We start from the raw sequence: 27,927 nt of genomic DNA, 5'->3' as shown, positions 1-27,927 counted from the left end.
AAAATATATTAGCCGTGTTTTATTTGACCATAAAGCTTAGTACGCAGCTCTCAAGAAACGTAAAAACTTCATATAAAAAAACGCTTAAGAAACGGCCCAGAAACGTTCCTGCGATAAAGTTACTTTTGCTAGTACGCAGCTCTCAAGAAAGCTAGTACTAATTTTTAATACTTTTTTTCAATAAAATATGAATATGGCAAACCTGGTTTTGCGAAGAAACATCAAATCAACAATTGTTTCTTGCAGGAAATTCGAAGTAATCGTCAAATTCATCCTAAATTAGTTGAAATCATTATTATAAAGTATGTTCCATTTTGAAATGTTGTATAAAACCAACCAATCATCAACAACATTCCTTAAATCTCAATGAAAATATTTGTGTTACCATACACATACATACATACATAAATACACACAAAGTTTGTTTACTTTGTTTATTCTCTCTTGCTCTTCTAATGTGGATCATTCACAATGCGTAACCAGCTGTCAAAATTACTTGAGAAATAATGTATTTTTTTTCTTGAGCAATTACTTGAGAGCTGCGTACCAACCTTAACAAGCGAATAGCTAAATCATATACAAATAAAACGCACATAACTTCTTTCACATATACGCTTAAAAATGAATTGTGTAGGCAATGCGGAAAAGAATAATCAGCTGATATACAATATTGTTTGAAATTTCAAATTAGTAAATGGAATATTAATATACTATACACATATATTTATTTTATTTATTTGAGGTCAAGAATACAAAAAAATGGAAACAAGTATTCAAATTTGGCCTAATTTTAACTCAATACTTATCCAAAAAATCTGTAATTTTGGTTTGTTTACATTTTCGCCTGTCAAAATGAAGTTTCTCGTTGGCAATGCCTGTAGTTCAATATACAAGCTATGACAGCTTATGACAAGCATAACCAACATAATTATGTTGGTTAAGTCTACCATACAAAATAAGCTAATAGCTTAATTTGTTGGTCAAATAGAACACGACTATTAAAGTTTTATTTATTACCAATATTTTTGGGACAACTTTTCCATAAATTTTAAGAAAATAACACAATGCAACCATTTTACAGATAAAAGTCGGCCATCTTGGATAACAATACAAACTCAACCCCCCGACTCCCCTTGACATTTCTACATCGGTACCGCACAGCTGTGCCTTTATTTACATAGCATCAGCTGATTCTTTCCTTACTCCTCAATTACGCTGATAAGTACTGCGAAGAAACATGAGGATGCCATAAAACATATTTACAAACTACAAAACATTTAAATTAAAAAAATAAATTACTTTGTATTTTATAAGAATGTCTAAGTATGTGCTGTTCAACCTTTTCCATCTAATTTATATGGGTACGGGAACACTTATTATTTGTTTACGTGCAACCGTTCTGCTTATCAGGCCAGAGTGGAGATGGCCATTAAACAAAAACATCAAAAATGTTTTATATTCAGCAAATATAGCCTACAATAAGTTGGTGTAGCATGTGCAGTTGACAAAAGCAGATAACGTTACTAGGCATCTCGAGGGGCAAAAATTTATTTTATACTAATAGTATTGCTGTACGTATTCCCTGTGAAGACTCCATATTGCTTATGGAATATAGTATATGGCATACTAATTTGTATGTATAATGTGTAATGAATTGAAAGCAATGAACTGTCAGTTCAGCAGTTTGACACATCAGTTTTCATTTCTAAGAAAATTTCGAAGAGGTATACATCAACTATTTGATGTGTCGCTGTCGTCTTCAAAATACAATATTTCGCAAATAATCTACATGTGGTCTCCGCTGGCAATATTGTAGACAAAAAACAAATCTATGTCAAGAAAACATTTATTGCTTGTGGAAATGCCCCGTTAAATTACGATTCAAATATTACCCTTTGGGCAACATTGGAGCCATTAATCGATGTTCTTGTCTGATTTCTATCCACAATAAAGTGAGGAATGCTGAACATATGAAAAGTGTGTTTGTAGGATGAATTGACGATAGTTTGGTTTACAATTCGATTTTTTCCTTTTTTTTTTAAATAAACATCAGACCGGAGATTAAACACTACCAGTGCGCACTAAAAAATGGTATCAAATGTTTAATATCAACATAGATATATGTATTAACACGTGAAATGGGTATTGTCATAATTATATTTTGTGTTAACATACCAATATCTGATTGGATTTGAAAAGTATTTTAGATTTATTTTAATTAAATTAAAATACATATATATAATCACTAATACACTTCAACATTTGTTTCTGGTTATAAGATACATCCCCGATTTAGGGTTAAAATGTGCGGATAGAGGAGATCCTCCAGGTCCAGAAAATATATAGTTGCCGCTGTTTTATGGTTTTTGATATATTTGCATTTAAAGTTTAACAACTTTTTTATTTATTTATTTAGAATGAGTTTTAGAGATGTATATTTAGTTGTTATATCCCCTAACACCTCATTAATTCGTTTCTAAATATTTTTTTTTTTTATTTTAAATAGTGTAAAACAACTTTACCTCCGTTTTAAACTTTAGTTGAAATACGGGTTGGGTTTAGTTTAGTATCTCATTTTCACTGCTTATACCTCTTAAATGCGTGCACGGATTTTTATATTTATAATTTATATAGCACGGATAGCCAATGAATTAAACTTTTGTTTAAATGTAAATTTATTGTTAAATGTTAATTTGTTTTTTAGATATAAGTACGCAAAAAACGCACATTTTCACATTTGCTCAAACAATGGCTCTCTTCTTTTGAAGTTTTTGTTGCACTGCTTGCAAAAAATTTAACCAATTTAACACACACACATTCTTTGAAATATATTTAATTGAATTAATGATAAATTATGGATTTTAAGTTGCAATTTTATGTACAATTTAATAAATAAAAAAGCTTTCAATTACGTGTTATATTGTTCCTTGAAATGTAAACAAAATTACTGAATATGAACTGTCAAACGACGACGAAAATAAGCACAAAAGGAAGATAGTAATAACCCAACGAATCAAAATGGTAGGCCTTATATACTGCGGCGGTTGTTTCAACGTAATATATTATACTGAAAATATAATGAAAATTTGGAATAAAAAATCGCGCGATTGTATTATATTGAAAATATAACGACTGCGGCGCTTGTTTCAATGTAATATATGTATTATTTTGAAAATATAACGAAAATTTGGAATAAAAAATCGCGCGATTTTTTATTCCAAATTTTCGCCTACGGCGCTTGTTTCGATGTAATATATTATACTGAAAATATAATGAAAATTTGGAATAAAAAATCGCGCGATTTTTTATTCCAAATTTTCGCCTGCGGCGCTTGTTTCAATGTAGTATATTATGCTGAAAATATATTCAAAATTTGAAAAAAAAGATCGCGCGATGAAAACCCAATTTTATTATTTAGGGGGTCTTGTATAAATGATTGGTTGGGTTATCTTGGTACTTCAACTACTTGTATGCATTATTACCGATGCATATACAATTTTTAATTTTCAGTGTTTTTATTATTTAAATAAAGTGGATTTCCACTTTAATTCATTGAAATAATAAAAATAATAAACATAGAGTCACTCTCTGCGTAAAAATACACAACTTTTATAATAATTAGTGAAAATTGTATGGAAAAACTACGATTTTACGCCATTTTCAGGAGGCTGCCCTAGAGCCCCCCGGGGTCCTAGGGGGGAAGGGTGGTATTATTGAAAATTCATTACCTTTCAAATGAGGGGGGTAGCAAGCCCCCCGCCCCCTCCCTCTTTGCGCAAAACCTCTTCAAAATGAGATACTAAACTAAACATTCCCCTGAAATACTTTTTTTTTTATTCATACAATACAGAAAATTAGTGTTACCATTATTTGTAATGGAATAAAAATAAGAAAAAAAATGATTATGCCGTCAATACAAAATCTATTATTGAGTGATGAGTAATCGCCAATGTGTTTTAAGTGAGTACCTACTACGGATAGCATACCTCACGGGGGTTTCTATTGCTAGAAGCACGTAGATCAATACAATGCGTTAATCAGCGCCCCAAAGCATAAACGCATTTTGCGCTTATACCTGGGTTCCAAGCCGGGTTCGAGGCCCATCTAAAACCTCTGCCGTAGTTTGGGTCCGGCACCTGGCCGCAGTGCGACTCCACATTGGATAAAATGTCCTACCTGCATTTAGGTTTAAACCACAGCCACCACGAATCTCCACTAAGGGCCAAACCCAATGAGCAGATTGGAGTTACCTCTAAGGGTTAATTGCTCCCCGTGGTACCAAGTTTAAGTCTTTGGTCTGACTTTTGTAGCTTTTGTTACTACCAGTTAAGTCCCCATAGACTCAATGACTGGTTGTATTTGTCGCTGTTACAAATGCTACTTTATATTATGTGTTATAATATGAAGCTAAGAATTTGACTTCCAGCTGAATATTATAGCACTATTCTGACTTAGGCCATGCTGACAGATTAAACAAGATCTTTATTGTCAGACACAGGGTATGTGACTTTTAGTCGCCTCTTACGACAGGTATGCCTTGCCGCGTATATATCCGTTTTCCCCCCGAACCCTGAGGGGGTCCCCCCTACCCGCAGGGGGATGTATGATGAGTAATGTAAAATCTTTCAGAACTTCCATAATCCCCGTGTTAGATCTGCCAGGGTTATTTTTTTTTTGAAGCGCGGCCAAAGACCGCCAACGCGAAACGGAGTTCAACGCGAAAGAACTGAGCCAGCCCAGGTGTTGGTCCAACCAGGGCTATTTTTTTTGTCGGCTTTAGAATAACGTCCCAGGATTTTGGGAATAATATGACTATGGTCGCATAGAGGAGGTTCTCCAGATCAATAATATATATAGGAAGGAAACCAATAGTTTTCGAGATATTTGCGTTTAAAGTTAAAATTTACCACCATTTGAATTACGTATTTTTGCGATTTAAAGTTAATATTACAATTATATTTTGCACTTTTATATCCACTAACACTTAACTAATTCATTTGTATATATTTATTTCGTATTATGTGGTGCAAAAATAGTTTTAATTCAATATTTATTTTATTGTTCTAATCTATTTACTTAACCCTAACGAAAGAGTTACTCGAAAAAAAATTGAAATACCCCTGTGTTAGACCGACTATGGTTATTTTTTTGAAGTGCGGCCGAAGGCCACCAAAGCAACAAGAAGTTTTACCCGAAAAAAACTTGAAACACCCCATTGAATTACATCAAAAAAGTTTACGTACTCTTATGATTATTTATATAAATGAAAAGTAATTACAAAAGTTTTGATGCATTTATTATTTTTTTATCCTTCATTTTGTTGCAATTATTTCCCCCGGGTGTTAACACATGCTCTCCACTCAATTTTTATTATTATTTCCGGATATTTTGACCCACTAAGTCCATAAGGCAGTTGTTAGGCACTCTTTTGATGAAATCCCATGTTTTCGAATACGATTTTTCAATAAGGTCCAGATATGTTGAACAGGATTAATATCTGGTTATTGCGGGGCATTATTTTCAATTCCATAACAAACCTTCACTTACAAGATACGATGTATATTTTGGGTCGTTACCCTGTTGTAAATTGATTTTACTGCTTTGACAGCAGATTTAAACAAACTTAAAATTTAAATATTTTTTTTTTAAATATTCAGGTACAGAAAATCTATTCATTTTAAAATAAATAAACGTGTCGTAATTTAAGAGAACTATGCGTATGTAAACTTGGTTGATTCGCTGTATTTTGTGGAAACTTTAGTGGTGTGGTTGGATAGAGGAAATGTTCCAGATATATATAATTACTAGCTCTTTACCCGCGGCTTCGCCCGCAGTGGAGCCATTAAATAAGTATGAGAGATAAAGGGTAAGGGTATAATAATAGAAATGCGTCAAAATGATAACTAAATTTTATTGCTTGGCTGAGATCAACAATTTTTAAAAATTACTACAGACAATGAAGTTTCAACATCTTAAAATATGCGTATTGAAATGCAACAAAAAATGTTAAAATATATTTCACCGTAACAAAAATAAATAATTCTGAATTCTAACAATAAAAAAAAATACAGAGTGTTAATCTAGTATATTTTTGTAGACCATGTTATAAGTTTTCCCGTCGGGTGCAAATATGTGCAAATTCTGGGCATTAGAACAGGCTACATAAAGTTGACTATGAGAGAAGCATGGGTTTTCTAAATGCACTCCTGCTACCTGTAATGCTTGTCCTTATGCCTTCTTTATAGTAACAGCAAAGCTAAGCTTGACGGGAAACTGAACCCTTTTAAATTTGAATGGAAAGTCAGTGGGAACAATTGGTATCCGAGGTATTATAACACTATTTCCCTTACCGACACCTGTTAAAATAGTGGCACCAAGTATGTTCTGTCCCAATTTTGTTATCCGAAGCTTTGTTCCATTACATAGCAGAGGAGCATCTAGATTTCGCATAAGCATTACTGGTACAAACTCCACAGGATATGAAGTACTTAGTTCCGTATCTATAATTGTATCCATTGACAAATATTCCTTCATTTTTCCCTGAACCTCGTTTAAAATATCAGTGTTCATCCAATTTCATTTCTTGGTGCTAATATTGCTCTTGCACACAACCACTGATCACTGCACAAATTTTGTCGCAATTCCGGAAAAACATTAGTAATGAAATCCACATCACTTTCTACTAAATTACAAAATTCTCTTGACAGTAATATGTAGCCTTCAACGTCAACATCTAAACAACCATCACCAATTTTCAACAACATTTCTGCGTAAAGTCCTGAATCCACGTCATTATGAAGATGCACTATCATATTCGTTTTCAGGCGGAGTTTTTCAACTGTCGACCATAAGCGTGATGATTTAATTCACGCTTGAATTTCATCTGCTGGTGTCCCCCTCTGAATCACTGGGAGGGTTTGACGGAAATCACCAGTCAATAAAACTACCATGCCATTTTGGACATACCAGATTTCCGCTTCCGTGGCATTTTCTAAGAAAAGCGGAGTAAGAATTAACGTCAGCGAGTAAGATCTAAAATAATAAAATGACTGCTAACCACAAAAATTACGGATTACTTAAAAAATTTGAATAGTTTTATACTGCGTGTAACGACAGAAGAAAATAACAATAACTATAGAAAAATTAATATTATTATGTTAATACAACTCTAACAAATAATTCCGACCAAATTAGTTATCACAAAAACGGTACTCACGGACTTTTTTTAGATCATTAATAGAGAAATAATTCTTTCATACATAATTTTTGTGTATCTTGAACCGCTTTCGCAACGCAAGGAACGGAAGCCCTCAAAGATAAATAATTTCCCGCGTTTTTTACACATTTACCACTGTTTCTTCGCTCCTATTAGTCGCAACTATAGCCTATAGCCTTCCTCGATAAATGGACTATCCAACACAAAAAGAATTATTCAATTCGAACCAGTAGTTTCGGAGATTAGCGCGTTCAAACAAACAAAATTTTCAGCTTTATAATATTAGTATAGATATAACTTATAGTTTTCGAGATATTTGCATTTAAAGTTGAAAATTAGCACTATTTGAAGTATGTATTTTTTTGATTGAAAATTAATTTTACACGTATATTTTGCACTTTTACTCGTATATCCAATAACACTTCACTAATTCGTTTTGTACGCATTTATTTTATAGTATATAGTGCGAAAATAGATTTAATTTGAGATTTGACTTATTGTTCAATTCTACTTTATTAATTACAACCAAAGGGTTGCAGTCTGTCAAATAATCAGTGATGCCTCATCGACATCTTTTTTGAATGAACTAAAGGAAATAAAGAAAATAAATTTACCAAAAAAAGGATTTTTGCAGTTGTCTATCGCAAAAAATCTTTTTATCCTAAAAAAAATAACACTGGTCGGTCCAACACCGGGGTGTTTCAAGTTTTGTTGGCGTGTATCTTCATTTCTTTTATATTTTTATTAGTTTGTTAAAATATATTAGTATGGTACAGGGTTGGGCATTTTTGCACTACCACTGTCTATTCAGTGAAAATTTAGTGATAGTGAAAAAAAATGCACTATCACTAAACCTTTAGTGAAACACGAGCTTTAACTAAATGCATTTGAATTTATATTTTATGGCCGATATTAATTATCAACTAGTTTGTTGATAAAAATGTTTCTTGGTGTCAAGTGCAGACTACTTGATTTGGCAGTCTCAAAATTACACTGCAGCTCAGTAGTAATGCGATACATATATTTGTATGAATGTTCAAATGTACACTGGGGAGCAAAAAGGAATGCATGTTTGCTTTTTTGTCCAGTGGAAATATCACAACACCAACGACATGTTAAATAATTACAAAACAATGAAAAATGTTCTAAAATGTTTACGTTATATGAAAAAAAAATCATCATCATCACGGCGGAGCTGTAGCAACCGAAGCAATTTTGTACTTGAATGACGCTGTTAGAAGCATTGATGCTTTGCACCACTTTCCTATTATAAAAAAAAATGTTTTTAAAATACAACACACCTCTTGCTTTCTCTGCGCCAGTGGAAAGACTTTTTTCCTTTGCTGGAATTGTCAATCGATCGACAAGGCAAAATCTCACCGACCGTAATTTTGAAATGTTGGTATTAAAAAAAGCAAATAAAAAATTAATTCTTCGTCTTCTTCTTTACTGGCGCAGACACCGCTTACGCGATTATAGCTGAGACAACAACAGCGCGCCAGTCGTTTCTTTCTTCGCTACGTGGCGCCAATTGGATATTCCAAGTGAGGCCAGGTCCTTTTCCACTTGGTCCTTCCACCGGAGTGGAGGTCTTCCTCTTCCTCTGCTTCCCGCGGCGGGTACTGCGTCGAATACTTTCAGAGCTGGAGTGTTTTCATCCATCCGGACAACATGATCTAGCCAGCGTAGCCGCTGTCTCCGAATTATGAATTATGTTTTCCTAATTTTGGTGCGGCATAATTAGAAGTCTCTACTCAAATATATGGTTTATTTTGAATACATTGCCTCATACTGCTTTAGCTTATACAGTGATGAACTAAAGTATTGGCACAGCAAGATACCTTGACTTTAGCACTATTTTTTACCACTTATAAAATAAGTTTTGAACACCAAAAAAGTCCTTAGTTAGGACGAGTAATTATCAATTATATTTGCTTTAATTCATTTATTTATCTCTTATATTTATTTAATAATAATTATAAAAGCAAAAAAGTGCTAATTATAGCGAAACAAAAGTATTGGCACACCCTATAAAATCAGACAATTTCGGGTAATTTTTATTAATTATTATTATTAATAATTTATACAGAAGCAAATGTGTTTTTGTAAAGAATCAAACTTCAAAACTCAGTGTGCCTTAATTTAATAGTTAAATTTGCTTAAATTTTATTAAAACGGGGAGTAAAAAATGTGAAACCAACGAATCTCAGCGGAAAATAATATTATATTTGCATAATCAGGGTAAATCGTACGCCGAGATTGGCGAAATGATGGACAGAAGCCGATATACCATACGGAGTATTAAACGTTTTAGAGATACTGCATCTTTACAAAGCGAAAAACGAAGCCTGATTGATGATCGCCGTGTACTTCTCAAGGCAAAAAAGGGCCTTGCTCGCGAACAATTCGGCGTCAATTAGAGAACGGTAATTTACTGGAGCGTAAAATCAGAAAAATTCGCTTTCTACGAAATACATTCACATACAGAAGGGAAAAGCTTTTGGGAAATTAGTGCGGTCCCACCGGAGAAAAAAAAAAGTTGCGAAATACAGTGAAACTTGGATAAGTGGGAAAACTCTATAACTAAAAGTAATAGCCAGGACACGTCATTTTGAGCTCCCAAAACGTCTACTAGCGAGAAACAGAAACCTCTGTAAGAGAGTCGTTTTTCATTCATGGACCTCCAAGTGAGACTGCGTCTTATCTATACCTCTTTAAGCGACAGTCGAGTTTTATATATTTATGTATATTATTTAGGAGGAACTATAGCTACAATAAAAATGCATACACACATAAAACATTAACATACTATTAAAAATATATATGTATATAATATATGTTGTGCATATTATGCACATAATTTTATCTATTACATATTTACTATTTACATTCGTACTTGTTGTGACTTGTTATTGCTGCGTACCTCCATAAGAGAGAAATACCATATACCTGCATTAGAGAGATACTCGGGTTAGTGAGAAACCTCTATACTCCTTTTCTTTTGACCAATGATATTTCTGGTTGAAAAAAAAAATCAGTTTTAATATTCGGAATAAAAGATTTTAGCACCATTTTGCTTTTAAAAATCTTTAAAAAGTAGGAGTGACCGCGTCCCTAATAGGTGTAATGTATATGTCTCCCAAACCAGTCAATCCCCCAGATTTGGACAAAAAAAGATTTGTGTAAAAATAGTATAGGGATATACTACATAACGGTTTTGTTAAAAACTACTAAAAGTGCGATTAAGTAAACTAAATGCGCAAGAGGCATTAAATTTTACGTCCGGGATGGTACATGAGAACTTTATAGGAGCCGGGTTTATGGTTTAGGCGATATCACATACCTGCGGATCTACTCGCTCAATTTAAACAAACCTCGATAGGTAACATTATCTTGACCCTTCCTATGTTGCAGTGCCCAATTGGCAAAATTTCATCAAAATCTTTCTTTTCCAGTATGCAAATATCAATGATAATATCGGAAAATAACTTTTTACAAATAATTTCTAACAATGTATGCTGTCAAAATCGGATCATAACTGTTCAAACCCCCAGATACCGAAAGTATGGATCTCAGCATTTTAAACAAAATATGTATTTTTCTAAGGACGGTAATTTTGTGCCCAAAATGAATAAATATCAATATCATTATTTTCAAACATTCGGTTGACTTTACACCTCATATATTGATCAATATAAGGGGGTATATTAATGTAATAATAAAATAAGTCTATTTATTTAGTCTAGTAATTTAGTTTAACAAAATACCGATTTTGATTATAGTCCATTCGCGATTTCGTGTATTATTAACTGTTGAATTCTTTCACAACATTTTTTAATATAAAGTCTTGCCAACACCTCAAAATATTTCCTTGCAAATTGCGAAAGTATATAATGTTCGTTAGTTGAACGCAACTATTATACTAGGATTGTTCAAAAAGTATCGCGAATTTTGTATTTCTAAAAAAGTGTTTATTTATTCATGAATATCTTATTTGTCCCCTTCAAAGTATTCACCCCCCAATATATTGCACTTCTGCCAGCGTTCTTTTCCTATCCTCAAAGTATTTAAAAAAGTCCTTTTTTGTGATATTGTGGCCTTTGTGATCACCCCTCGTTTTTATCTCCTCAATCGCAGCGTAGTGTCGTCTTTTAAAGGACTTCAGAATGTTAAAAAAAAGCCTGCGGTGATAATTTTTTATCGCAAGCAAGTGTTTTTGATTAGTACAAATTATTCAAAGAGGGTCGAGAACACTTTGACGACGAGCCACGTCCAGGACGGCCATCAACATCAACTGGCTTGAGAATCGACTATTTACTGTTAGAGATCTTACTGATATCGTTGGAGTATCGGAAGGACCAGTGAATAGCATTTTGAAATATCATTTGGGCCTAAGAAAAGTGAAAGCACGATTAGTTCAAAAATCCCTAATTTTTTTCGAAAAACAGTGTATTGTTACGCGGTGTTAGCGACACGGAAAAAGACTACCATTGGTCATCGGTATGTTTTTTTTTGTAACAACACACTTCATTCTCGTTGCGAATTTTTAAAAGTGATTTTTGCCAAATTTAAAGCTATACCTCTTTAGAAACGTACTTCATCTTATAAAAAAAATGCGTAGTGATAAATTTTCTAGTTAATTTTTTTATAAACAATAAAATAACACGGCAGTCAAGAAGAAATTTTAATTTTTTTTTTACACTTTATTTTAGATTTAACACGAATTCCCGATTTTTTTTTTTAATTTTTTACATCATTTTCTGCTGTGTTAGATTCAACTCTACTTCATGGCTTGTTTACTTTAAAGGAAATACCCTTTTTATTTACGAGTAACTTATCAGATTGCTAATGACGCAATTTGAATAAAGTTCTTAAAGTTGAAATTTAGGTGTTATTTTTTATAAATTGGTGAAATCTTCAAAATATTTCTTCATAATCTGAATTGTTAATAACTTTTCAAAAGGTAACATTGTGTTAGATTGTTATCTTAAAAAATTGCAATAAGCAATGAGATGAAAAGATTATTAAAGAGAGTATCCTATCAGGGAACTAATAAAATTATTTTCAATGCAAGTCATGGAGCTGACAGGTTTTCTGAAAAGACACCATTTTCACAATGTAAAAATTCAAGGAGAATTGGCATCAGCAGTTGAAAATGCTGCAAAAACCTATCCGGATGAACTAGCAAAAAGAATTCAAGAGGGCAGAAATACATACTTCAGATCTAAAATATATAGAGCCAACGAAACGGCATTGCTTTAGAAGCTAAAGCAGCCAAAGATTGGGTGACCCTCTTGCTTGGAAATAACACATCTGGAGCTAAAATGTTGAAGCCACTCTTAATCAACAAATCCCTTATGCCAAGAGTTTTAAAAGGTAAGGATATTAATCAATTTCCATTTCATAATATGGCGAGTAAAATGACATAGATTACGGCTAATCTGTTTAAAGATTGGTTTAATAACTGCATTTGTTCCTGAAGTCCAGAAATATATGATACAAAAAGGTTCAGAATTCAAAATACTTTTGTTTGTTGATAATGCACCTAGTCACCCAGTGCTGGTACATCCGAATATTCAGTTGCTGTTTTTGCCGTCTAATACCACTTCTCTGATTCAGACACTCGATCAGGGTATTATAGCAGCATTTAAAATGTACTTAATCAAGAAAACGTTAAGATATATTTTAGATTCAGTGGAAGAAAACAAATGTAATTTGCCATACAACAGTTGCGGCAAACAACCGCGTGTTGGAAAAACACTTTACAAGCTTTCGTTCTCAAAGTGAAACTTCAGCGGTGCAAGGATAAGAAATTTGTCCTGAGATTATAAGTATCAAATAATATACATAGGTGGCGATGGATTTGACAATATCTAGAATACAAAAAACTGAAAATAAAAATTCATATTTGTCTTAATTTTAACTAAAAATCTATAATTTTGGTTTGTTTACATTTTCATCTGTCAAATTGAGGTTTCTCGCTTTGCCAACTACTTTTTTTTGGGGAAAAACCTTTAATGAAAAAAAGCGATTAACTGGCAATGCCTCTAGTTCAATATACGAGCTACGATAGCTTATGACAAGCCAACATAATTATGTTGGCTAAGTCGTCCATACAAAATACTATTAGCTTATTTTAATTAAATTGCTGGTCAAAACAAAACACGTCCATTGATGACTTAATGCAATAAGGTCCTATTGATGATGACAACTTAATTGAAATTATGGCTAACAATGAGAATAAAGATGTCGTCGCCGATATCGACAAAGGTGAAGGTCGGCTAATTTGATTCGTGAGGGCTGGAAATTCGCTACAAGTTTGGAACAACATTTTCTTGCTCATGAACCTGACATGGCGCGTGTATTACAATTCCAACGTAAACGTAAATCTTGTGTTACTGGGTATCAAGAATTATCTGAACAACCGAAGAAACTAAAAAAAAACAACGTGTTTTAACAGACTTTATAACAAAAAAACCTATAGAGGCCGATTAATAATGAAGATAAATCTGCATTAGAACAAAACCCAACAGTTTGTTGGACATATCTACTGACTACAGTGCTTTTTTTAAGCCACGATTGTTATCAAATAACTAATTTTTTGGAGAGTTAGTTTTGAGAAAAACGCGTTTAAAGTTTCACACTAGCGCTTTGAAGTGCCTGAGCTCTCTTTCTTATTTCTCGAATAACTCAAAAACTAATTATCGGATCTGACTAATTATCGTGAAATTTTCAGAGAATATTTTTAAGACATCACACTTACCGAAAATGCAAAAAAAAAAAATATTTTTTGAAAATTCTAACTACCCCTAACCCCTTAAAACATTTAACAACGCGATAAATGGTTTTAGTGTTAAATAAATTTTTATTGGCAAACGAAATAAGGACTATGAATTGAGGGCATGCCCCTGGAATGTCCGGTCTCCTAATTGGGAAGGTGCCGCTGCCCAGCTGGTTGATGTCCTCGTGAAAATAAAGGCTGACATCACCGCCGTACAAGAAATGCGATGGACGGGACAAGGACATAGACGTGTAGGTCCTTGTGACACTTACTACAATGGCCATATAAAGGAGCGCAAGTTTGGTGTGGGATTCATGGTGGGAGAGAGACTCCGTCGCCGAGTACTATCATTCACTTCGGTGAATGAACGTCTAGCCACAATCCGCATCAAAGCGAGGTTCTTCAACATATCACCACGCACAACGGAAGAGAAGGACGATGTGACCAAAGATGCCTTTTATGAATGCTTGGAGCGCACCTACATATGTGCCCCCGCCACGATGTAAAAATCGTGCTTGGCGACTTCAACGCCAGGGTGGACAAAGAAGGTATCTTTGGCACTACGGTCGGTAAATTCAGCCTCCACGAGGAAACATCCCCAATTGGGTTGAGGCTGATCGACTTCGCCGGGGCCCGAAATATGGTTATCTGTAGTACTGGATTCCAGCATAAGAAGATTCATCAAGCTACCTGGTTGTCTCCGGATCGAAAAACTACCAACCAGATCGATCATGTTGTGATAGACGGAAGACACGTCTCCAGTGTTTTAGATGTGCGTGCGCTCCGAGGTCCTAACATTGACTCGGACCACTATCTTGTTGCAGCTAAGATTCGCACCCGCCTCTGTGCAGTAATAAACGCACGCCAACAAACAAAAGGAATGTTCGACGTCGAGAAGCTGCAATCACAACAGACAGCCGAACGATTCTCTACTCGGCTTGCACTCCTGCTCTCTGAGGGCACTCGTCAACAACTCGGTATAAGGGAACTGTGGGACGGTATTTCAAACTCCTTACGTACAGCTGCAACCGAAACCATTGGTTTTCGGAAAGTGCAAAAGAACAGCTGATACGACGAGGAGTGCCGTGTCGCAGCGGAGAGAAAACAGGCTGCCTACCTCGCAACGTTACGATCGACCACAACACGTGCGGGATGGGATAGATACCGAGAGTTGAAGAGGGAAGCGAGACGCATTTGCAGACAGAAGAATAAAGAGGCCGAAATGCGTGAGTACGAAGAGCTTGATTAGCTGGCCGACAGGGGTAATGCTCGAAAATTCTACGAAAAAATGCTGCGGCGTACAGAAGGTTTCAAGACCAGAGCATACTCTTGTAGAACCCCCCAAGGTGATCTAGCCACCGATGCACGACCATAAAGAAGTTCGAATAGCAATTGCGCGCCTGAAAAACAACAAAGCGGCAGGGGCCGATGGATTGCCGGCCGAGCTATTCAAACACGGCGGCGAAGAGTTGATAAGGTGCATGCATCAGCTTCTTTGCAAAATATGGTCGGACGAAAGTATGCCCAACGATTGGAATTTAAGTGTGCTATGCCCAATCCATAAAAAAGGAGACCCCACAATCTGCGCCAACTACCGTGGGATTAGCCTCCTCAACATCGCATATAAGGTTCTATCGAGCGTATTGTGTGAAAGATTAAAGCCCACCGTCAACAAGCTGATTGGACCTTATCAGTGTGGCTTCAGACCTGGTAAATCAACAACCGACCAGGTATTCGCCCCCCTCTTCGTCGATTTCAAAGCTTCTTTCGACAGCACGAAAAGGAGCTGCCTTTATGTCGCGATGTCTGAATTTGGTATCCCCGCAAAACTAATACAGCTGTGTAAACTGACGTTGAGCAGCACCAAAAGCTCCGTCAGGATCGGGAAGGACCTCTCCGAGACGTTCGATACCAAACGAGGTTTCAGACAAAGCGATTCCCTATCGTGCGACTTCAACCTGCTTCTGAAGAAAATAGTTCGAGCTGCAGAACTCAACAGACAAGGTACCATCTTCTATAAGAGTGTACAACTGCTGGCGTATGCCGATGATATTGATATCATCGGTCTCAACACCCGCGCCGTTAGTTCTGCTTTCTCCAGACTGGACAAGGAAGCAAAAGAAATGGGTCTGGCAGTGAACGAGGGCAAGAGGAAATATCTCCTGTCATCAAACAAACAGTCGTCGCACTCGCGACTTGGCACTCACGTCACTGTTGACACTCACAACTTTGAAGTTGTAGATAATTTCGTCTATCTTGGAACCAGCGTAAACAACACCAACAATGTCAGCCTGAAAATCCAACGCAGGATAATTCTTGCCAACAGGTGCTACTTCGGACTAAGTAGGCAATTAAGAAGCAAAGTCCTCTCTCGACAAACAAAAACCAAACTCTATAAGACACTCATAATTTCCGTCCTGTTATATGGTGCAGAGGCTTGGACGATGTCAACAACGGATGAGTCGACGTTGCGAGTTTTCGAGAGAAAAGTTCTGCGAAAGATTTATGGTCCTTTGCGCGTTGGCCACGGCGAATATCGCATTCGATGGAACGATGAGCTGTACGAGATATACGACGACATTGACATAGTTCAGCGAATTAAAAGACAGCGGCAACGCTGGCTAGGTCATGTTGTCCGGATGGATGAAAACACTCCAGCTCTGAAAGTGTTCGATGCAGTACCCGCCGGGGGAAGCAGAGGAAGAGGAAGACCTCCACTCCGGTGGAAGGACCAAGTGGAGAAGGACCTGGCTTCGCTTGGAATATCCAATTGGCGCCACGTAGCGAAAAAAAGAAAGGACTGGCGCGCGGTTGTTAATTCGGCTATAATCGCGTAAGCAGTGTCTACGCCAATTAAGAAGAAGAAGAAGTTAAATAAATTTTTATTGACTAACGGACGCACAATATTTTCCGGCATTTTGTTCAGAGATACTAAGATACAAGTTTTTTATTTGAAATTTTTAATTGCACAATATGGGAAAAAGTGGCGGACAATTAAATTCGACGCAGTCTTTATATTGCATTGAAAAATCTAAATAGTAGGTTTTTTTGTACTGTGTTTTTTGTTAGTGTTCCATTTTCTATGATCTCTCAACACTACCATATTATTTGTCAATTACACTATGATACTTATAATAAGGGAGTTTTTTTTAGACATTTGTTTTTGAATAAGAAATAAAATCGCGCGGATATTTTTCAAGTCGTCCATCATCTCGAGCCTATCTGCATATACAAGAGACTTCATATCACCGCACAAAAAATACTTCAGCAATGTTAAATTCTACGATCTTGGATGCCACCCAACAGGTCCATAATACGAGATAATGCACTAGTTAAGGAACGTATTAATTATGATATAAACAGAATGTATCAAAACAACATTAAAGAAAATGCATCAAAACAACATTATCTTGGAACAATAGAAATACACTAGCAGTACAACAAACATCAAAACAGCCTTGAGTTCGAATACCACAACAACCTTATCTTAGAACAAAGGGAATGTATCCAAGCAAACAATATACATGTAAACAAACCCAAGCAAATTATATTATATACATCTGTATCCAAATAAAATATAAAATAGTAATCAGTAAACATACTAATTAGTATAAATAGAAATAAGAACCGTGTAATAAGTTAGTCTTAAGAGTATTAATAAAGAGTACACATTTCGATTCAGCTCAAACAAATATTCTTTTGACTAATTTTTTACTTGATGTAAAAATTAACAAAGGGCTCAACCGGGATGGCAAATTTATTTGCTATCCAAAAAGCCAGATTTTAATCAGAAAGGAATAAAACCAAAACTTCCACAGGAAGTAGGACGTCCAGCTCTAAATGCCTGAAAATTTTTTAGAAATAATTGGCAATGGATAGAAGTATAAATCTTGTAACAGGGGGCAATACTATTTCTAAAAAAGTGGAACAAAGTAAAACAATATAGGTCCTGAAATAATTGATAATACTTTCTCCAAGTTTCGCAAAAGACCTTGGAACAGCGGACAACGTTGAATCCTGTAAAATTCTGAAACATTGGACAGTTAACTAGCCATTATCTTGGAACAGTAGAAATGCCCTATCACTACAACAAACAATCCTAAACAAACAAACATCAAACCAACCTTTGAATGCCACAATAATCTTATCTTAGAACAAAAGGAAATGTATAAACACACAAAATTTCAGCATCACATATCCACATTACTTTAATTCCATATTTAGCTGGCTTTGATGGAATGTATTGAGTGAATCTAGTATTTAGATTAAATACAATTTGTTTATTGATAATATTTATTTTGTATATTTTTTTCACTTATCTTTGTATACTTTCTACACTGTTCACTACGCTTGTAGAATTCCAACTGAACACGTTTCAATCTTTTCGTCCGAAATGGAAAGGGGAGAGGGATGGCTTAGGTACCTTAATATCCATTGACCTTGGCACCCCGCTTTCGTTATTTCTACGATAACTATAGACTATGTCCCCATATAAAGTTGTTTCCTATGCCATGCAGCCAACTTGCACAGAAAATAAATTTTTATTCATTATACTAACGATTTCTACATCTGCTCCACCTGGGTACCCGGTCATTGAACGAATGGTGAAAGTTTGGTCATTGACCGATCGGTTAATGGAACCAAAATTCGATCACATGAACATCCAATTCAGGCACGCAAAAGTCATTAATTATGGCTCTAAAGCTTTCTCCATTGGCTGTTTTATTATGGCCGCCTTCATTTGACTTTTTGAGGATGTAACGACGTGTCAATGGCTTGGATTATTAATAATCCAAACAAAACAATTTTGTTTATTAACGTATCCATTCAACCAAAAATGAGCTTCTCTTCGCTGAACAAAAAACGACCGAAGCATTATTTTGGTAATAAATTTGTAGGATTTGCAACGTTGATTAAGTCTGTTCATTATGAAATGGCATGACAAACTAAGTATAAATCAAGTAACAGCTGTAAAAAGACAAACTCCGAAAGAAAAATTGCGTCATTAAGAACCAAATGTCAAAAACACCCTTTATAATTTATGTTAATTAAAATAGTTTATTTTTTATAAATGTTAACAAAGACGCATACAAATTACTTTAATTTGGTGTTCTTAATATTCATTGTATTCTTTTTCTAATGTAATAGATCGGGATTTGGTACCTCAACAAAATATTTATTATACATCTTTCAACTTTAGGATTATTGATGCTGTCAAGAATAGGTTCGTATGAAAAGTATAGTCTTAAGAAAATTTGTAATAATAATTATGGAATAATTCCTTGCAATTAATAGCCACTGAGAGGACGATGATATGAGATTACAATATTTTAATTGTTTTTGATTAAACTCTTAAATTGACATTAAAATAAATCTAACTTGCACAATTTAAATGAGTATCAAACACATTGCTTAAACTGTATAAAATGTTTGTAGAATGAAACAGAAAGAAATGAGAAACAAGAGAATCCTTTTAAATTTTAATTTGCGAAATACTCGGCAAAGTAACATTTTGAGTAAATTCCAAAGATTTTTTCTGCACTCCTCCAATAATACAAAAGTAATGTTAAAGTTTAGCATGTAGTGTGGGCTTACGTCTAGTAGAAACAAAGGCAATATTCAATTATTTGTTTTCCGAAAGAAAAATGCTTATTACTGTACACACAATTGCGTTGCCCACTAACATTTAATTTTATTTTTAAATTACTACGTTGGAATATGTATATATAATAGATATAATCTTAATTTTTGTTTTATTTTAGATTCCATCGCAGCGATAAAATGTTTCAAATGCAGCGTTACTGTAGAAAAAAATTATATACAAAATATAACTGTTTTGACGCCAATGTGCACCAAATTTGACTGGTCTGAAAATTTTATCATTGATTGCCCATTTTCGACAATGTGTTTAAAAACCATTTCAACACTTCATTTGCAAAACGAAAAACAAAACACTATAACAAGGGGATGCGCGCCGCAAAAAGATACTAAACAGGTGTGTTATACTCAATTATATTTAACGTAACTGTTAATTTAGAAAACCTATTTTCGATCTTCTGACAGAAATAAGTATATAACAGAAATATGTATTCTGGAATAGTACATTTCTTTTTTAGTAACATTTCGTTTAACCCTCGTCGAGACCAACGGGTCTGGCCAGGCATATTTTGTTTTTAAATGTTATTTAAATATATTTAGAGTGTAACAAACGACTTGCGCTTCCAGGTAGCTTCCTAGAATTTTATTGTCTATAGAATTCAGAAAAAAAAATTCAAGGATATCGTATCGAAAAGGACGAAAAAAGGATGTTATAATATTACACCTTAGTCGAGACCAATGGTGCTTGGCTAGACCCCATATGTTTTGTATGAAAATATATGAACTTTGGAATGTTTCTATCACTTCGCACGGTTAATTTATCTGTTTTCATGTTCATTACATGTCCAAATTGGTTTGTATGTTTATCTAGGTCAAATACTTTAGCCGCTAGAGCGTTTTAAAGGTTAAGAAAAAATGTATTTTTTCTCAAACTGTTACATTTTTTGTGAACGCTATTGCAACGCCCCTGGTAGAGATAGAGGGAAGGTTGAGGGCTTCCCTGAAAGCCCCAGGGGCGAACTAACTCGCAAAATGGTTTTGATCTCCCCCGGCCCCATACCTCCCCAACTGTAGTGAAACAAAGGGGGGGACATGGTGAAAACCCATTTTCGCTTATTGCCACGCCCCAGGTGGGGCCTTGGGGGCAATTGGGCCTTGGAGTTATACATTTCCTGAAAGCTCTTTAAATTACCCAACCGGTGCAATTTATTTGACCAACCTAAGTCAAATACTTTAGCCGCTAGAGCGCTTTAAAAGGTTAAGAAAAAATGTATTTTTTCTCAAAATGTTACATTTTTTGTGAACGCTTTTGCTACGCCAAATGTGAACAAAGCGGTAAATTTGATTTCAATCAAATTGAGAGGTAAGAAATTTCAAAAATCTTTCTATATTGTACATATATGAGCGTAAATACAACACGTATTTCCATACAAATGTATGTAAACACATAGGGGCCTAGCCAAGCACCATTGGTCTCGACTAAGTGTATCAGACCGTTGGTCTCGACGAGGGTTAAACTTTAAAGTTTCTGCCTGGGGCTCCTACAGTTACAGCCTACAATTCGTGTATTATGAAAAGTCACTAAAATTTAGGAAATTATTAAAATATATATATATGTTATATTTATCCAACTACTTTGAAAGAACAATTTTCCTTCAATGTATTTCCGTTGTTATTATATGAGCAAAAAATAGTAAGAATGTTCATAATTTTAAAATTCTAAATTCATTCTTCAAAATCTATGTCGTCCCCCTCAAAACGGTTTCCCCGGAGTTTTTTTAAATTTGCTGAATAACCAGAAGTCACGCGGATATTGCTTGAAAATTTGGTGAAAAACTCACGAAGAATCAAAACAAAAAAAAACCAAGAGTTTTCAATATTCCGTCCTGATTTTACTAATAGCTTTTCCCAAACGACGCATAACACTCAAATAGTTTGTTGCCAGTTTGGCCGTTCGGAAGGAATTCCGAACATGACCTTGTAACCTCAAAGCATGTCAATTTCACGTATTTTTTCAGCTTCGGCTCACGTTTGCCACGATATTCGGCCAATGGTCGTCTCTTTCCGGGTCATAAGCATAGATCCAAGACTCATCAACTGTAACAATGTTTCATGACATCTTTATTGTTTCACAGAGGTTAACGCGACGCCGTTTTTCGAAAAAATTGAGTGATTTATGAAGCAATTGTGCTTTCACTTTTCTTAGGCCCATTGAGCTGACTGTTAATCGTCGATTCTCAAGTATCAATTGATTTATTTTATTGACGTCTTGATCATCAGTTCCTGTTGACTGTTCTGGACATGGTTCAGCGCCAATACGTTCTCGACTCTCTTTAAATAATGTGTACCACTTGCTGGTGGCAAACAATTATCACCGAAAGCCAAATCCAGCATTCTGAACATTTCGGCACCAGGTCTGATCTACACAAAATGTAACACTAATGATTATTTTGATCTGAAATCTGAAATCTGATCTAGAAAAAAAATATTCCAGGAACAGGGTTTTCGGGGGTTCAAATTAAAAAGTCTTTCTAATTTTTGCTCACAGAAGTAAATTTGAAAATAAATTTAGGTACAATTTAAAGTGTACTATATTCTATAAACAAAACTTTATGCGAAAAAAAAATATTATTTTACAGGTCTTTAAGAATCGTCGATGGCAACAAGAATATTCGGTACAAGAAGTGTACGATGAAGGCTGTATAGAATTTAAGGCAAATCACTTGTCAGTATCCAGTAAAATACACTGCTATTGCCGGGGTAATTTATGCAACTCAGGACCAGGAAAAGTCGTTGCTGAGCGAATACTTGCTACAAGCATAGTTGTACTTTTCTATTTATTGCGCTTATTGTAGTAAATATTGTGATATAAACAACTACCATTGAATTACCTAAAATTAGACATTTGCAAATTTTCAAAAATACTATTGGAACACATATATAATGATATTATTTTTATATTTAATATAATAACTTAATAAAGAAGCTACTCTATATATACATTTGGTTAGAGTGATTTGTTTGCAGGAAGGTTTTGGAATAGTGTTTTATTTTGTTTATATACTTATTATAAATAATCGATAAACTGATAAAGCCAGAAATATTTATTTTTATAATAAAATTTGGACCAAGGCACAATTACAATAGATAATTATTTAACACCTCAACATCCTCAGATAAATTTATACCGATTTTAAATTTCAATAAAGTGATATACATTTCTTTTTGCTTCAGTTTGCGATTTCTGGAAGAAAATTCAGCTATAATGTTAAGAATTTAGACAACAACACAAGTATTACCGAGTGATGTCCGTGTATATAATAATTATCGGTCTGTAAAATAATTTTTAGACCACTGATCACCATTAGACAAATTACAATTATACAATTTATGGGAGAATGCTGCGTATCATATAGATGTTTTTTGATATAAGCGCAAATAATTTCCACTCAACCTAAACTATTATATTTTTTTTTACTTAGCACATATGTACATATACTTGACCATAACATGAAAAAATGAAATGAATGTAAAACGACTTGTGTATACCAAAGTCGTTTCCAGTATAATAGATATTGTTTCTATATTAGTATTAGGTATTGCTTATGACTACTGATCTCAGTTTACTTGAAAATGAAGACATCGTTGATTTAAATTTTTGAGAAGCACCAGATAATGTATAGGGTACGGTAAAAAGAAATTCATTTTTTTGCATTAAATTGAAGCGTTTATTTAGCATAGTTTATAATGATTCCAACAAGGTAAAAAAATATTAATAGGTTTGTTATTTGTTAAGGTAAATCAATAATAATTGGCTGACTTCCTAAACGTATTTTGCTTTGTATTCGAACAATTAGCACATTCCCAAACGCAGTTGCACAAACTTTCACCATTCATCGTATTCCTAATGGCAACCTTGCCATGCGCAAAAAAAAAGCAATCGGCCCATCACTAACATTATTGATGCATTTGTTCAATACAATGGCGACCGAAGAAGAGAGGTAAGCAAATTTAAAACTATTTACTTATTTACCATATTACAAGTTGAAATCTCATTTTTTATAGCAATAAAAAGTGGACACACGAGCGCAAAAGCACTCAATAAGGTTGGATATGGAGCCAGATTTTCAATCGAAAAGGAAGAAGCGTGTGGTCTTGTGGCAGGCGGTGTTGCAGAAAATTAAGGACATCGACCTAGCATTACCCTTCTCGCGTGATGACATTTCACGGAAATTCCTCAACTTCATGGTGACCTACAAGCGCATCAAAAAGAGGAACAACACCTCAGGCGAAGCTGCGACGGCGTGTGAATATTTCGACGAACTAGATAAAGTGCATGGGTCTCGGAGCGATATAACTGTGCCGGAAAGTAATCTAGACTCTTCAATGTGTTCAATTTTTAATTCTTTAACGAACGAAAGTGCAGAGTCAGCAGATTTCTCGTTCAGTGAGAACATTGGTGCCGCTCCGCCAAGAAAACGCTCTCGAAATGTTTTAGACTTTTTGCAAAACGAATCTACAGGTACATATGAGAAGGAGTTATTGAATGAAAAAATTGAAATAGAAAAACTAAAACTCGATGAAATTAAAAAGCGAAGCTCTTCTATCACTTAATAAGTAAATACATAACATTTGTACCTTAAACCGATTAAATTTTTAGTGTTTATATAATATATACATAAGATAACCCAATAAAATAACTGTGTTCCTTTAATGAATTAAAATAATTTAATACATAAATGTAATTGAATGAAAATTATTTATTTAACTAAGCTGATAACAAATTAGTCAGCCTTTCTCTTTTCGCTCTTGCTTCGCTTCGTTGGTTTCCATCAGCTGGAAGCGTGTTGATCTCGGTGTAAGGCACGATTTCAATAATCACCCCGTCAGGAGTTCCTTCGTGTTCCAATTTTAAAAATTTTACTTGTACTATAACAGAATGTGTTCCCTTCCGATTATAGTAACTAATGCCATCCTTGGTCGGCTGCAAAATTTTTATATGAGTCCCATCAATACATAAGGGAATGGATGTGATCGGCAAGACTCAAAAGCTTCCATAACCCTCTTTTGGGTCAGCTCAGTCGTTGGAAATGCAATAATCTGCTTCTGCGCAGATATAATTTGTATGCATTGAATAAAGCCTCCCATTCCAATATTGCAACGATCACTAACTTCGCGAAAGCTGCTCTGATTGGAAAGTTTCCATATTGTCATATAGAGACACTTCCTCAACGAACCTCGGGGACGTCCAGTAGATAGCTTACTCCATAAAGGTTCGAGCATACAGTGTAATTTCTGGAAAATATAGTAATAATAATATAACTCTAAGAACGAAATAAAATTTCTTACCTCGAAAGTTGAGATTTGGATTCGGAAATGACTATAAAACACGGCATTTGACTACGCAGCCAGTCTTTTACGCTTTCGTAAAATTATTTTCGATATTAACAATGAACTTATTGTTTGACCATCAATTAAATTCAAAATTTCTTTTATTAAAATATTTTTTTGGCCATTTTCATTTATCACTCAGAAGTGTCATTGTGTGACAAGGGGCAGGGGGTCCAAAGCTTTGTGACATCACATTTCAAAATTTGTGATGTACAAACGTAAAATTTGTAGGTAAACAAAAATATTAAACATTTATAAACACAATCTTTGTTTTTAATACTTAAGTTGTAACGAAGATATTCACCATGCGCCAAATTTTGGAAAAGACCCGTGAAAGGAGATCGACACGCACCACCTATTCGTCGATTTCAAAGCTGCTTTCGACAGCACGAAAAGGAGCTGCCTTTATGCCGCGATGTCTGAATTTGGTATACCCGCAAAACTAATACGGCTGTGTAAACTGACGTTGAGCAGAACCTAAAGCTCCGTCAGGATCGGGAAGGACCTCTCCGAGCCGTTCGATACCAAACGAGATTTCAGACAAGGCGAATCCCTATCGTGCGACTTCTTTAATCTGCTGTTGGAGAAAATTATTCGAGCTGCAGAATTTAATCGAGCAGGTACAATCTTTTATAAGAGTGTAAAGCTGCTGGCGTATGCCGACTGATGGTATTGACGTCATTGGCCTTAACAACCGCGCCGTTAGTTCAACTTTTTCCAGAACGGATAAAGCAGCGAAGCAAATGGGTCTGGTGGTGAACGAGGGCAAGACGAAATATCTCCTGCCATCAAACAAACAGTCGTCGCACTCGGGACTAGGCACCCATGTCACTGTTGACAGTCATAACTTCGAAGTTGTAGATAATTTCGTCTATTTAGGAACCAGTATTAACACCACCAACAATGTCAGCCTGGAAATCCAACGCAGGATTACTCTTGCCAACAGGTGCTATTTCGGACTGAGTAGGCAATTGAAAAGTAAAGTCCTCTCTCGACGAACAAAAGCCAAACTCTATAAGTCGCTCATAATTCCCGTCCTGCTATATGGTGCAGAGGCTTGGACGATGACAACAACCGATGAGTCGACGTTGCGAGTTTTCGACAGAAAAGTTCTGCGAAAGATTTATGGTCCTTTGCGCGTTGGCTACGGCGAATATCGCATTCGATGGAACGATGAGCTGTACGAAATATACGACGACATTGACATAGTTCAGCGAATTAAAAGACAGCGGCTACGCTGGCTAGGTCATGTTGTCCGAATGGACGAAAACACTCCAGCTCTGAAAGTATTCGACGCAGAACTCGCCATGAGAAGCAGAGGAAGAGGAAGACCTCCACTCTGTTGGAAGGACCAGGTTAAGTAGGAATCTCCAATTGGCGCCACGTAGCAAAAAGAATAAACGACTGGCGCGCGCTGTTTTTAACTCGACTATAACCGCGTAAGCGGTTTCTACGCCAGTAAAAAAGAAGAAAAACTACAGGGCATTTTCTAAAAGGAGCACCCATTCTAGCCACACCCGCGGCAGGCGCGGAGTCGCTATCCTTATTAAATATATGAGAAAGAATTAAAACTCTCCACCATAATTTCAGTCGCTGCTGGAAAGAAGAAGCGCCTCGACGAGGGGTACCTATGGAAAACTATAGAAAGTGCGTCAAAGATTGGAGATAGTGTCCTGATTCATGACGATTGTCTCCCCTTTACCGAATCGCGGCTTGGCCTTATAAAGAAGCTATATCATGGCTTCGACGATCATATTTGCGTAGTCGATCTCCATACGCAATCAGCCACATGATGCAGCAATGAAGCCAGACAAAAAAGCACCAAAAGGTAGAGTTGTCTTCAATACCTCAAGATCCACCAGCTCGGGGAGTTCCCTACATGATATTCTATTCACGGGACCCAAACTCCAACCCGATTTAATGCTCCTCATATTAAATTGGGCTATATACAAATAGGATGGAGTCATGTGTAGAAGTTCACGCAAGTGAGGAAAGTTCTCTGATCGCCATTCACTTGGGAGTGGCCAGAAACGATTCTTTTACATATGACTCAAGCAGCTCACGACTTCCGGTCTTTGACCAAGTATCCTCTGGGTAGCCTAAGAACATCCGTTTGAAGGCGAGCTAAAGTGAGAAGGCGAAACATCCCCTGCATAGGGTTGTGCGCTGGGTTTGGGACCCGCCACGTAAAAAACACCCCCAATGAAAAGAAAAAAACAGCCTCGGACGAGAGACCCCCCTTTTGATGACGACCACGGCAAACGAAACAAGGACTATGATTTGAGGGCATGCACCTGGAATGTCCGGTCCCTTAATTGGGAAGGTGCCGCTGCCCAGCTGGTAGATGTCCTCGTAAAGATAAAGGCTGACATCACCGCCGTCCAAGAAATGCGATGGACGGGACAAGGACATAGACGAGTAGGTCCTTGTGACATTTACTACAGTGGCCATATAAAGGAGCGCAAGTTTGGTGTGGGATTCGTGGTGGGAGAGAGACTCCGTCGCCGAGTACTATCATTCACTCCGGTGAATGAACGTCTAGTCACAATCCGCATCAAAGCGAGGTTCTTCAACATATCGCTGATTTGCGCCCACGCCCCGACGGAAGAGAAGGACGATGTGACCAAAGATGCCTTTTATGAGTGCTTGGAGCGCACTTATGAGAGATGCCCCCGCCACGATGTTAAAATCGTGCTTGGCGACTTCAACGCCAGGGTGGGCAAAGAAGGTATCTTTGGCACTACGGTCGGTAAATTCAGCATCCACGAGGAAACATCCCCAAATGGGTTGAGGCTGATCGACTTCGCCGGGGCCCGAAATATGGTTATCTGTAGTACTAGATTCCAGCATAAGAAGATACATCAAGCTACCTGGCTGTCTCCGGATCGAAAAACCACCAACCAGATCGATCATGTTGTGATAGACGAAAGACACGTCTCCA

The 27,927-nt window shown here is 35.9% G+C and overlaps 2 protein-coding genes and 1 long non-coding RNA gene across 3 annotated transcripts in view; 1 reads left to right on the top strand and 2 right to left on the bottom strand.

Moving 5' to 3' along the window:
• LOC105225175 (rabankyrin-5) overlaps nt 1-27,927 on the bottom strand; it is a 144,673-nt gene that overhangs the window by 85,865 nt on the left and 30,881 nt on the right. The window lies entirely within an intron of this gene.
• On the top strand, nt 1,901-22,597 carry LOC105226888 (uncharacterized). The gene is made up of 4 exons (XM_011206014.4): nt 1,901-2,091; nt 19,146-19,221; nt 19,760-19,992; nt 22,235-22,597. Exons 1-4 carry the CDS (start codon nt 2,089-2,091, stop codon nt 22,448-22,450), a joined length of 528 nt encoding a protein of 175 aa, XP_011204316.1. The 5' UTR covers nt 1,901-2,088; the 3' UTR covers nt 22,451-22,597.
• Nucleotides 19,757-21,485, bottom strand: LOC125776803 (uncharacterized). The gene is made up of 2 exons (XR_007421976.1): nt 21,114-21,485; nt 19,757-20,130 (listed from the first exon to the last, which is right to left on the bottom strand). It is a non-coding gene; the product is annotated as an uncharacterized LOC125776803 (long non-coding RNA).

Source organism: Bactrocera dorsalis, chromosome 2 (assembly GCF_023373825.1).
Source record: "Bactrocera dorsalis isolate Fly_Bdor chromosome 2, ASM2337382v1, whole genome shotgun sequence".
NCBI classification, from domain to species: Eukaryota; Metazoa; Arthropoda; class Insecta; order Diptera; family Tephritidae; genus Bactrocera; species Bactrocera dorsalis.
This window is presented reverse-complemented; position numbering and strand designations above follow the sequence as displayed.